This window comes from Bombus impatiens, unplaced genomic scaffold (genome assembly GCF_000188095.3).
Source record: "Bombus impatiens unplaced genomic scaffold, BIMP_2.2 scf_0102, whole genome shotgun sequence".
NCBI classification, from domain to species: Eukaryota; Metazoa; Arthropoda; class Insecta; order Hymenoptera; family Apidae; genus Bombus; species Bombus impatiens.
The window spans coordinates 2,704,871-2,718,417 of record NT_176521.1 but is presented as its reverse complement, the minus strand read 5'-3'; the positions used below and the strand labels follow the sequence as shown (position 1 = coordinate 2,718,417).

The 13,547-nt window shown below is 35.6% G+C and overlaps 1 protein-coding gene across 10 annotated transcripts in view; it reads right to left on the bottom strand.

The window, feature by feature from the left end:
* The window catches only part of LOC100749869 (peripheral plasma membrane protein CASK), a 263,940-nt gene that overhangs the window by 161,823 nt on the left and 88,570 nt on the right, over positions 1-13,547 (bottom strand). Inside the window, exon 1 of one of the 10 annotated variants that reach the window (XM_024364721.2) lies at positions 1,325-2,660. The exons of the other annotated variants lie outside the window; for them this stretch is intronic. Within the exon in view, the coding sequence (XP_024220489.1) occupies positions 1,325-2,167 (843 nt within the window). The 5' untranslated portion in view covers positions 2,168-2,660. Of the gene's footprint in view, positions 1-1,324; positions 2,661-13,547 lie in introns of those variants that run through there. 10 annotated transcript variants of the gene reach the window in all.

The window sequence follows — 13,547 nt, the reverse complement described above, 5'->3', positions numbered from 1 at the left end:
AACACTGCAATATCACCGAAAACGTCCAAAGCATCGAAAATCATATTTCACAAACTTCAATTACATTTTCTTCCGCAACATGAAAACCATTCTGAACAAATCTTTTAAAGCACTACTCTACGACATTCTTAAAGTGAGAAGTGCACAGAACCTATCGACATAGACACAGCTATACAGTCCTCTTGTGGCCACGCTCACAGACGTATCATTGCGAACGGCTTGGTAATCTTATTTACGAGAGCCTCAAAGAAAACGCAACATATAAAAGAAACTAATTACGTCGGGGTAATATGAATCTGGTGCTAAACATTGGAATTCATAAAGACAAGGCGCGTTTATGCTGCGTCGCGGCATTATTTCATTTTGAAAGCAGAATGTGATATCGTTGACGCGAGTGGCAAGAGGCTTTCATTGCTTGGACGATCATTTCCGAGGTAAAAATGATTTTCGTCGTTGGCGAAATTTTTTTCATGGAACAACTGAAAAAATTATTTCGCCACGAAAATTGTACAGGTAATTCGTTTCTTTTGAGGAATTGAAAACGTAATAATAATTTTGCAGCAAATCTTTACCCGTCTGTGATTACTATAAAAGAGTTGTATTAGCAAAGAGAGGAGGAAATGAAGATGTAAAATTTTTATTTTCGTTTGATTATACTGTTCGTTTGAAGTTTTATGTATTTATATATTTGATAACAAATATTTTTACAAGTATCGTGAATATTTGTCGGAAAAAAGGTAAAAAGATTTTCTCAAATGCGCAATATTTCTTGAGATTGTCGACATTTTATTTTATGTGTGTCTAGTATCATGTATAACTTCCCGAATGAATTTTCTGTTTCAATGACATCGTCATATCGAAACTAAATTTTCAAACCAGCGGACAGAATATATAATGAAGTAAGTTTTACATATTGCAAAAAATGTGATGTGCTGAAAGTCACTATCAACTGGAAATATATCCCTTCCTTGACTTTTCATACATATATACATATATTCTCCGTTCCACTAGTTCGATTTTGAAAGATATATACAATTTTTATATGTGTGAGTTTCACGTCGTAATTTCATTCCATATAATATTGACTAAACGTTAATTACTACGAACATGTTAATACCGTTTAATTACTCAAATGTAAGTTATATTCTTCGTAATTAAACACATTTTTTTCATATTAATAATAAATATTCTTAATTCATCGCCAATCAGAATAATAAGCAAAAATATAGAATTTTCAAGTTATTGAAAGAAGAAACTGTAAACTTTGTAACTTCAACGATTAGCCGATTTATCCAATACCGCATGAAGGGAACTGCTATCTTACCTGATGTTGCGAGTGATAATCGACAGCGCCGTTCGGGAATCTATATCGGAAGGGACTATGCACGGGGCAGTTGACGCGAAACGGGCTTTCGCTGGGTAACCTTGGCGGTGGATGAGAATGTGGACCATAGATGACACAGTCCATCGGCATAGGTCTTCCAGGAGCGTGATCGAGAGGCCGACAGGAATAGTTGACGGGCGGGGGTCGCACAGGAGGATGTTCGATTGACCGACAAGGTGTCTGTTCGATCGGCGGTCTACCGGGATGCTGCTCGTGAAGTCGATGCTCTAGCATCCGCGATACGTGTTCGACAGATCTACAGCCGTGATCATGCATTCGGGCAAAGTGATGGTCGTGTATGTAACTCGCGTGATCTTTCAGTCTACAGGGATGTTCAATAGCGCGCATCGCGTGATGTTCGATGCCGCTTCTCATCGGCGTGGAAGACATAGAGGAAGACGTGGCGGGATGATCAACAGCGGATCTTGGCTGTTCCGTGCGAATCTGTTGTTCGATCGGTCTACCCATAGCCTCCAAAGATCTACTCGACTGATGATGCTCTACAGAAGCCCGCATGGGATCAGCCGATGGTTGACGTATCACCGAATCGATCGATCTCATCGATTCCATCGATCTCATCGCCTCGGTCGAACGCATGCTGTGCTCGATTGGTCGCATCGGCGACGGATCGGTCGATCTGCACGGTCTGCTCCAGCATCGCGGTATGGTGTTCGCACCGTCGCTCACGTTACCACTATTGGCACTGGCAGCGACACCTCCGGTAGCACTGCCGACACCATGACCTTGAGGCGGCCAACCGACCGCGTACGGATCCATTTCCATTTCGTACAGGGAACCGAAGCCGCTCCTCTACCACGTTACCATTCCTGTCGCCACATGGTTCTGACCGGTTCGATTATTCTCGCGTTCATGTCGACCGACAAGCACGTCACTGTTTCGATGCGACGTGGTTACACGCACTGGATAACACACGCGAAACCGCACTCGCGGAAGACACGCGGTTGATCAACGATATCTAGACTCGTATAAAATTACTGGAAAATGAACGCGTAATTGCGTGGACGTGGACGAATCCGAGAAACAAACTGAGCTTGGAAATTAAACACGACGAGAAAATAAAAGGCAAGACGGAACGAAGAAGATGAAGATAAAAGGAGGAAGAAACGCACGTTGTGTCACTCGAGAGTAACGGTAGGTAGAAAGAGAACGTTTGAACGAGGAGAAAAGCCGTTAGCGAGTGCGGCAGCAGGTTGAAGCCGACGCATCGCGATGCCGCGCTCCCTAGCACTGAACCTCGCGGCCTCGACTGCCGCGCAGTTTCTCCACGCAAACCAACCAACCGACCCACTACCCCGACTATCCACCCACCACCTAACTATCCACTCTTCCCCGCCATACTGGCACGCCGTCCATCCCCGTTCTCTCATACGCTAGTATCGCTAGCCCTCACTGCCAGTAAAGCCTCTCCTTCATCCCTCTGGACCGCAATGTTCGCCCACCGTCTCCGGCAACACTCCCCTGTGTCCTTCTCCCATCGTATGTCTCTCCAACCCCCACTTTCCTACTTTACTCTTGTCCTTTTCCTTCTTTCCATTCCACAGACAATCTCCGGCCCTATCGTCGAGTCACACACTTTTCTCCTTCGATTCCTCTTCCCTTGTCCGTTTCCTATTTATCTCCATCTTATATGCTACTTTCTTCACGTATTATTATACCATTCGATCATTTTCTGTTCCTGCCGTGAAACAATTCTGTTCCTGTTCGATTCAGAAACATTTTTCTCCACGGTCTGTCGTCGAGTGTATTTCGACGGTTCATTTCGAGGTACGTTAACTTCAGTTTCAGAGTGTCGCAAGTTCATGCCAGAGGAAAAGGCGATTGATGGTTCGATTCAGCCAGGGGCTTCCTGTCCACTCCGGAAATAGCCTTGCTAGAGGGGTCAAAACTGGGGTGCCGATATGTATGTGTCGCGCACGTTAAAACCGCGTGAATGAAAAACACAATCGATCGTTCCACGCTAGGTGGCTCTCGTGATATCGCATCATCATTGTACATAGTAACCTCGATTCTCGGCTACATTCAGGATCGACCTGATATCTCTAAAGCGGGCTGATTACGTTCAAGTGTTTGAATTCGATTATGCATCCGTGCATTGCTGTTTCAGGAAGAACAAGCGCTGTTGCTATTGTTTCCCTTTCCTCGATAAAGGACAAATAGGCTGCGCTTATACCCAGTAGGCTAATAGATACAGATTGTTTCCATACTTCGTATTCTCTTGGAAAGTGTCAGCCCGCGCAGGCGATGGAGTTTATGGATCATAATCAATTTTGCAAAAGTTATCGAACAATGCGACGCAACGTATGCACTGATAAATCTCCCATGCTCTCCACGTAATAGAATTTGCTTTGTAAAGTTACTCGTCTTCTTAAATGATTGATCCTCCGTGATGAACCTTGGTCTATCAAATCTGCTTTCATAGTCATCCGAAATTGTATTGCACCTTGAGATTGAAACTTAGCCACGGCGAGATACTTTGGATATAAAAGAATAAATATATTCTCATTTCACGAATTATTGATTTCTTATATTGATTTAGATAGTAGAAATAATTGTACATAATAGGTACATAATAGATAGGTACAAATAATTGTACATTTAATATTCATAGTTTCTTAATTTGATATCACAAAATAATATGTTTAAGGAGATATTTGTTTAAAAGAATCAACAAGGGACTTGTAATCTTGTGGGAAATATTTCTGAAATTCGTGACCCATTTTCTCTGAAATCATTGAAACAATTTCTATGCTATGAATCTATATAAATCCTAGGCCGAGTACTATACTATTAACTATTAAGATTAAATTGAATGTACATTTTTATGATTGTTCTAGAGAAAATGTTACACGTTGCATAAAAGCATATTCTAAAAATAATGAATGATAACCTTTTTCTGTCAACGTAGACATTATTTTTCAATTTCTTACATTCTGCATATTCAGCAATTGGAACAGTGGATTAAAATAACTGAAAAGATTAATTTTACAGAAGAGTAATTTTTTGGAACACTATGATAATAGGTACATTTATTAATGGCTCTGAATGAGAATTATAATGAGAGATTCAGAAAATCATTTATCAGGATACAGAGAAGAGAACACGAGAAGAAGAAATATTCGGAAGGGCAATATTGTTGAAGAAATTATCTACTGTTCAAAATTTGCTCAATACATTATTCTGTTATAAGATACAGCTTAGACATAGTCTTTGTTAGATAGATTGTTAATTTGTTTAGATATTTATAAAAATTTACATCAAGAAAAATATTCAATATTTTAAGTCTGACAACAAATTTAAAACATACGACCATGGAATAAATGCATCGGTAGATAGGTGGATGAACATTATAGTGAAGAATATTTAATAGAAACTTTAGTCGAGGCAGTTGACTTCTTTCCTTACAAAGAATAAGAATGATAAGACTTTCAACCTAACACAGAATCCTCAAAATATACACATATATTTCCCGACGGATAAATTCAGAGAAAGAAAGAGGAGGAAAGGAGAATCCGTTAAACAAATGTCATAAATCATAAACTCTGTTGAGTTAGTGCAAAAATAATCTTATTTCCACTCGATCTTTTTCGCACCAGTGACGTATCCACATTTCACCATAGCCTGACGTTTATTGACGGATCGTTTGGATGGTAAGATTTCTCGACACTTGATGGTAGCAACTGTTATCGATCTACCTCTAATCGCCTTTCAGTTCCATCGTCAACGAGACAGATAAAACGCGTTCGATTCCGTTTAAGTTACGAACCGCATAATCCACTATATACGCGTATCTAGAGCTCAGAGTAGATGCGTCAAAGTGGAGACTGCGCGACGCGAAAACGCAAAGGGAGAAGGAGCGATTCATTCATTATAACCGAAGCGTTGAATTATATAGCACACGTCAGTCAACGTCAACGCAGTTTAACCGTTAAAATGAAGCCTGTAACCATACGAGAAACCTGGGAGTAGGCTAATTTTCCTAATCGGACACGTGATTCTCTACCTATATTGCTTCCACCGGTTATTTTTCATATATTATACACGCTTGTTCGTCGAACGAACACACACGAGAGGAACCATGTTTAAAGTTTAGGAGTGAGTGTTGACCTACATTAATCTCAGCATTTCTAGGACACGGTTTCCTAGTTGCACGCACGTAACCAAACAACTCTAGCAAAATTGTGTAGATCTGTGTGCCTGGTCTGGTCGGTACGCACGAAACAATTCTCAACGGATTCACCTTGGACCAGTTTCACCTAGTACATATTCGCGTGTTCTACAAAAATTGGCGTTCGTATCCTTACTGAGTCCCACACACCTGAAGGGATGATCGGTTTTCCAGATTTGAGTACCCTTCGAGAACGACCGAAAAGCATTGTGCCACAGACATAAAGGAACACTGTATACGTTTCAAGACGAAATACCGGTCTATTGTTGTTGAAGGATCTTTGAAAATGTCACCATTGTTGATGCCTTGAGCCGCGAGAACATTTCACCAAAAGACGCATGCTTCCATTTTAAAGTGCCTGCTGCTAGTTGTTTTTTCAATCCTTGCAAATGAGGATTCACTATTTCCCTCTCTTTCTCTTTTTGCGTTTTTCTTTTTTTTTTTCTCGAAGAGAAAGTAACAACAGATATCTATGCATAGATGTGCGAATAGTTCTACCGTGAGAGTAGATCTGCGCATAAATCGATATCTACGGAAGGCTTAACAACGAGTTTCAATATACCAATTGTAGTTCATATTGTTTCGTATATAAGTAACTGCAAAAAGTTTTATTCTCAGAATTATTATTTGACTCGTGTAATTATATTTATTGTAAAGTTACATACACAAGATTATTTCTTCAATTAATTTGTGAGGAAATTGTTTGATTAAATTAAGTCATCCGAGTCGGCTCTCATGTTTGTAGGTTAATGGAGACTTTTGTATCTCGACTGTATGTGTTTTCTTCGAGATGATATTACTCATGTTTCTAGTTACAAGTTGTTTTCACATGTATCGTATTTCATAGGTGACATATAAGCTTATTAATTTCAAACGTATTTGATATCTAGCTAACTTTTACTTGTCCCTTTTTTGCAGAAGCCCCGAAGACATGTCTTTTACTGTTAAGCAGTATAATAATAAAATTTATTTTTGAGTTTTCGTTAGCCTCATCTCTGTAACGTTGAACTTTAGTAACTTTATACAACAACGCCTATGCATACGTATACTTGCGGAAGAAAATATAATATTTACGCAGACGCTGTATCATGTACGACGTATCAACGCCTGTTTCGACGTTCATAAGCATTATAAAGATCCATCATTTATGTCACAAACGGTAAATACACTTTCACCGTCGTTAAGGTCATGTGAGAACAACCTTAAACAATTTCTATCGATACTTTACTCTTTGACCGTGAATATGGAAATGGCAGAAGGTACAAAAGGTCATGTCTTCCTAACATGCGTAAATTCTTTCAGATTCGAATTGTAGTTACTGATATACTTAGTATTATTAACGCAAAATTTTCTATTAATGAATGTAATAAGAATGTAATAAGGATGTGATAAGAATAACATACAGGGTGGTTGGTAACTGGTGGTACAAGCGGAAAGGGGGTGATTCTATGCGGAAAAAGAAGTCAAAAAAATAGAATAAAAATTTTTCGTTTGAGGCTTTGTTTTCGAAAAAATCGACTTTGAATTTTCGCTCGGTACACATGTGGTACGTTATAACGGGTCTCACTGTAGATCGTTATCTCGATGGAAAAATGAAAAAAAAGAATTTAAAAAAAATTTTTATTCTATATTTTCTTTTTTCGCGTAGAATCATCCCCTTTCCGGTTGTACCACCAGTTACCAACCATCCTGTATAGATCATATATCGCATGTGTTGTAACTATGTTTATTATTAATGAATAAAAAAGAAATAATGTCTTTTTGGTTTTTATATTGAACTGATTAGGCAAAGGGAATTCTTGGAAACGATAAATCCGTGATATCCAATGTTCTTGGCACGTACTAACGAGGGAAGTTTCGCATATAGTACACGTAGGAAACATAAATCCAGATTTTTGGAAGAACAGAATGCCTGAACCTCGTAAACGATTCTTTTCAATTCTCGTTAACACTGTAACTCGTCAGATGAGAGTGCTTTTCCCGCTCTCGTGTTGAGATCGTTCACGAGAATATTAAATTCCTAGAAAGTCAGACGCTCGACTTTAAATCTACAGAAAAGTACCAACGAAACGAAGAATGTTTGTTCCTAGATTCGTGGAAATCATCCAAGATCAAGTATTCTCTTTTATAATCGCTATAAATTGCAGAATTGAGGAACTATATTGATTTTAACAGTAAAATTAGTATTAAATATGGAAATAGAATCTTATATCTAAAAACTGTACATTTTAATTGTTAACTATTATTCTTAGATACTTGTAATGATTTTAGTACCTAAAACAAGAAGGAACAACTTATTTAAATCCTTCAAGTGCGTATTTGAGTACCTCATTTATATTTTTTAATCTAAACATTTTGTTACAGTGAATAATTTTTTATTTAAAATCGATAATATGTATACTTACTGCTACAATATGGTGAAATTAGACGATCAATGTATTAAGTACTAAACTTAAAATATAGTGTAAGGCGGTCACTGCACGTTACTTAAAAGTTCTACCATAGTAACACTTTGGACCTGTTCTTAATTACTTAAGTTTAGACACAGATACCTGCTGCTAAGCAGGTGTGTATACTTAGCTAGTAATTATCTAACTAATTACTTGAATTTTCGGCGATATCTAACTAATTTAGATCCGCTTTGTAATAAGATGTAAAACTACCAAGCCATTAACCAATCTGATTATGTCTGTACAGACATATTCATCTTTTTGGAACTTTAAACTACTTCAGACTTTATCATACGATCTTGTGTCTTACGTAGGGTGTGACCTGGTTAGCAACTATTAGTAAACATAAAGTATGCTGCGGTTAGACATTAATAAACATAAAATTTATTATTCTAATTACAAAAAATAGTTTTGCCACAATTATGAAAATTCTATTTCTCATAAATTTATTATATGTTTATTTATTTGTATACCAAAGGTGTAAAAAATAGTTTTGTACTTTCTGACATACATTCTTGACATATAACTCCTACATCATCGTTTTTAATATAACTAAGAAGGTATTTCTATTTTTGTTTCTCCTTCGTCTACGTAAATGTTAAAAATAAATGTCTTTATTGAACTTTTTCTTCTTTCTTTCATTATTTATAAACTTCTTAAGCAATAATTAGATCATCCTTATAAAGAATAATTTTTTAAATCATGTGTATTCCACTTGTGCAACTTTGTAACAAAAATTTGACAGAACATTTATAATTTTTAACCATCTTTTATTGTACGAATTTCAAATGAAATTGGAAAGAAAAATTTAGAAGGAAAGGATGAAGATTTAGAAAAATTTACTACTTTCACTAAAAAGTACAGACATTTATAATATAAATTCTGACTTTTTAAAAGAACATGAACGTTTGCTTGTATTTGAAACAATAGCAGATTATAATCCCAAGTCCTATCATTTTTTTCAAGAAACAAAGCAATATAGTTAAGAAGCTCAAATGAAAATTTTGCGAAAAAGTAACCAGGGCAGAGAAAAATCTTTGAACCTTTTCACAAACAAGTTGCGACAAATCTTTGATAAGCCTGTTTTAAATATAAACAATTGGTCATTGCCGACTTATTTCTTTTATGAATCCTGTTTCTTCTATGCGAAATACATTTTACCTTGCCAACAAAGAAAATTGTAGAAAATATCTTTTATGTAATTATAAAAATTATATTTTAAAAATCAACTGATGAGCAATTAAAAAATTCTAAAGAATTCTAGATTTAAACTAAATTAAGTTTGAAAGTTTTGTCAGTTTTTCTGATTTTTTCACGTTACTATATGAACCTCACGTTACTATATTATACTCCATCCTGCTCCAGATTTCCAAATTTCGAACTTTAAAAACAAACATAGTATTTCAAGTAGAACAGAATTATCAGCGGAACGATGCTGAAACTTGATTGCGTTTACAGCTTGAAATATTTCTTTAAAATTTAAGTCAGCTAACAGAATCCATTATAGAAACACTGAAGTTCGCTTAAAATCAATTGGTTGCTCAAGGCCATGAAGGAATGAATACTACCACATCGTTTAGCTAGACTGTTACTCTATCTTATGCTTTTTTACTCTACCTTTGCTCCCATCTCATAGTTTCCTTTACAGAGGAAACGAGCACAAAGTTACCCTCTATCTTAAATGTATCTAAAACCAGTAAAAGCACCATGAAGGAATTCGAAGGGATTAATTCTTAATCAACTCGAACAAATTACAATGCATTTTAAACGAGCCTTTTAATAAAACCTTCAGTCAATGCTAACATACCTATCTGTCATTTTATTTTCCCTTTGATTTAACTATCGAACGCTTGAAAACTTTTATTACTGAAATTTCCATACATCTCATATCGTTTTGCATATCGCACTGCCTCTAAATATGCAAATTCCTTTAAACCTGCTGTTCTCTATGGGTCATTTTCAATATAATCGTGCTGTTTTTATCGTTAAACAGTTTCTCCAGTTTGAAAATGAAATTGATACTACGAAGAAAGTAAAGTGATAATCAAAGATTTTCTCAGTAAATTAACACTAAAACTATGAAACTGGTCAAAATGACTGGCTATCAGATTTTTTGCTTTCATAATTATTAAAAACGTGCAAATGTGTTTTTGATAATATCAATAATTACTTCTATCGAAACACAAACACGATTACGCATGCACATTTATTTATAATTATTTATTCTCATTATATTGCTTGAATTATACTCAACTGTGTGCAATGCATAAATACAAGTGCATATTAAAGATCGATAGTCCTAGTGTTAGACATCTTCTCATTAATTGAGATGAGAGTGAAATGAAGCAAAAACTCAAATAGCGCAGCAAAATTGAACCAGTTAAAACAATACAAACGCCCGAAAAAGTAATAGTTCTTGTTGAGACCGACAAGCCCATTATTTCTCGTTGCAAATAGGTCGTATAACGCACATTGACAAAGTGGTGTACGTAAATGGCGACTACAAATAAATTTATACAGTGCGGTGTCAATGGCGGGTAGCGGAGGAAGCTGTTCGGTTAAGAGAAGAACGATTGTGTCCGGAAAGGAGAATAGAAGTGTGCATGTACAGAAAATGTGTTTCTCTGGAAACTAACAAAGAGAGCGATGCCATGGCTGCGCTACCGAAGATAAACGACTTGACGCAACATCGATCCCGCACACTTTAGTTTACTTGGAGAAAAATGATAATGAAAGATGAGTCCTACTGCCGTTATTTGCTCGTAAACATTTTTCCAACGAGGAGAGACAAAGACGCGATTGGAAGCCATGTTTTCTCAAGGGCGAGGAAATTGCTCCAAGTAATTAAATTTTAATTCGGTCTGTTTCTTCGTAAACATTGACTCTGACATGTCAAGTGGACAGCTAATGTCGAGTTAATTTTATTGAAAGAGAATGATGAACAGCAGTTGAAATTAGAGAAGTGGTTAAAACAATTTGTAAAAATATATAGTTCAACGTCTCTTATCTTAGGAACAGTTCTACATGTTAAGAATGACCCTGTCTTTCGGTTTAACGAGGAAAATGTAAGAATTTTAGGTAACTGATCTAGTTGAAACTTTTCATCGTGGTAGATTTCATCATTGTTTATAGAAATACCACATTGTACGATCAGATGCCCCATATTTTTCAAGATATTTATGACTAAAGTTTCACTATATAGTTTTGTAAAAACACATACATATACAGATTGTTGACAGATATTGTGATCAACTTCAGGAGCACTCATCGAAGCAAACATGATTTTTGTCTCCATATTTTCTATATTTCTTTTAATGGATGCATTTGAAGTTTAGCTGCAACCTTTATCAATACAATGTGTTCAACACATAGAAATCATTGTTATGGTTTATGAAAACTTACATGCATCCAATAACATCCAATAGCTCTTTTTTTATAACGAAAACGTGTTTTGTAGCTCCCTATAATTTTATTTTTCATTTAGCTCTCAAACCCTTTTCTTTTCCTAGTTGAAGAATTGAATGTTTTTCTACAATTTGGAAAATATCTATCTTTTAATTAATATGTACACATATGTGTACATATATTATGTGTATATATATATTTCAGGTCATAAAATCGATAGAACTGGTAAATGGTGAAAATGGTCGAATGATCAGAATCCTATCTTTGAAAGTTACTATTGCATTATTTGTTCACAGTCTTTCCAAAGAGGCTAAAACGTATTCAGGTCACGAGCATGGCTTACCCTTCGATGTGAAGTGTGGCATAAGAAACAATCCGTATCGGGAGGGTTAGGCAATATCTTGCAAAAGGTACGCAATTCTACGATTTCTTCTTCCTGCACTGGTCTATCCGTTCTTGCAAACTGGATACGCCAATGCAGCCATTGTAACGCGACTGGTGTTGGTCGCTTGTAAATGGAATAAAACACTATGTTGCTTGAAAAGGGATTTACCAAGCCCGTAAGAGAAAAAGCGTAAGAGACAAGTTAACTTTACGGGCAATCCGAAGACGGAAGTTCCACTGTGAAAGAAGATTTTTGTTATCGAAGAAACGGATGGTTTCCTTTAAAAGTAAGATAATTTTCACTATCCCAAGTAACGTAAGAAAAGTAACGCGAACGAAACTTTCGCGGAAATTCTCTAATTACCACCTTTGCGAAGTCGTAGTTTTTTTAAATTATCAACAAATAAACTAAATGAAATTGGTCGGTAATATTTGAATATCGCATCGCAAGTTTCCTAATTAAAAAATTCTTTTGTTTAACACACTCCTACCATGCATATTGAGATTATTTAAAATTAGTATGTAGCAACGTCTTAAATCTTTTAACTGTCAATTGTAGATTTTTAAAAGTTAATAGCTCATTTTTTCAATATTACTTTTAAATAAAGACAGGTTTCATATAATGGATTACACGATATTATTCCGATATTATACTGAATAAAACATATGAACACGAATAAATTATAAAAGGCGAAATTATTGTATTAGGTTGACATATAATAAATGTCGTTTTTGAGATTAAAAGTTTGAATGAGTGAATTTCTATCTCAAAACGAAAATTTTTTATTAAAAAGTGAAAAACCACTCTATACGATGGAATCAATACATTTTCGCTATCGTATAGATCCTTGATTTCATTTTCGTGAAAACCTGGTGTCAAAGTCAAATTTATATTCATGGAGAAAACTAGTTCGAAAACCATGTCTCTGCATGACTGGAAAAACTTGGACGTGGATATTTCAAAAAGAGCGTTTTTTAATAAAACTACATTTTATCCTACAAACTATTGTTCTATCCACGTGTATATAAATTAATGAATTTACCTGATAACAAAATGATTAGTTTGTATTAACTATATATATAAAAAAATATAAGATTGCATAATACTAAAAATGCATTATTGTCGCGTCATACTTTTGTTATACAACAAACAAAAGCAACGTAATTATATTTATTTATATTTTGAAAATAAATATACAAATAATTCTTAGCAGGAAAGACATTTTTATGTAAATAAAATAAATATCATTTGTATCTCTTGAATTTAAATTTTTGCAATTAAGAAATTTCGTAATTAGTTACAGATGCGTCAATTCTAAATTCAAATCTCATTTTACCAATAATTATTTTACAGACAGAAAACTGGAGGACGTGTTAAAATTGTTAGACGAAACTATTTCAGTTTTGGAAACTGTTTCGTTGTCAATCCATAGTGCCCGATAAAGGACCTTTAGCGCAAATTGCAATTTCAATTTAGTACACCCAACGTATTGTGGAGCCATTTCGCGCAGTATACAGAATCGTAGCGTTGAAAATTGTTCCTCCGTTAGTCGACAGCTGTAAAAACTAGAATCGACGATAATGAATACTTGGAGTGCCGAATAATCGCTGTACGTGTTATGCTCATGAAATTGATAGCTCATTTGTCATGCTGATGAAAGTCACGAAATTTTAACGATACGCGTATTAAAAGATTTACAGCTCATGCATATGCAGTTGGTTGCCAAAAATCAATGCG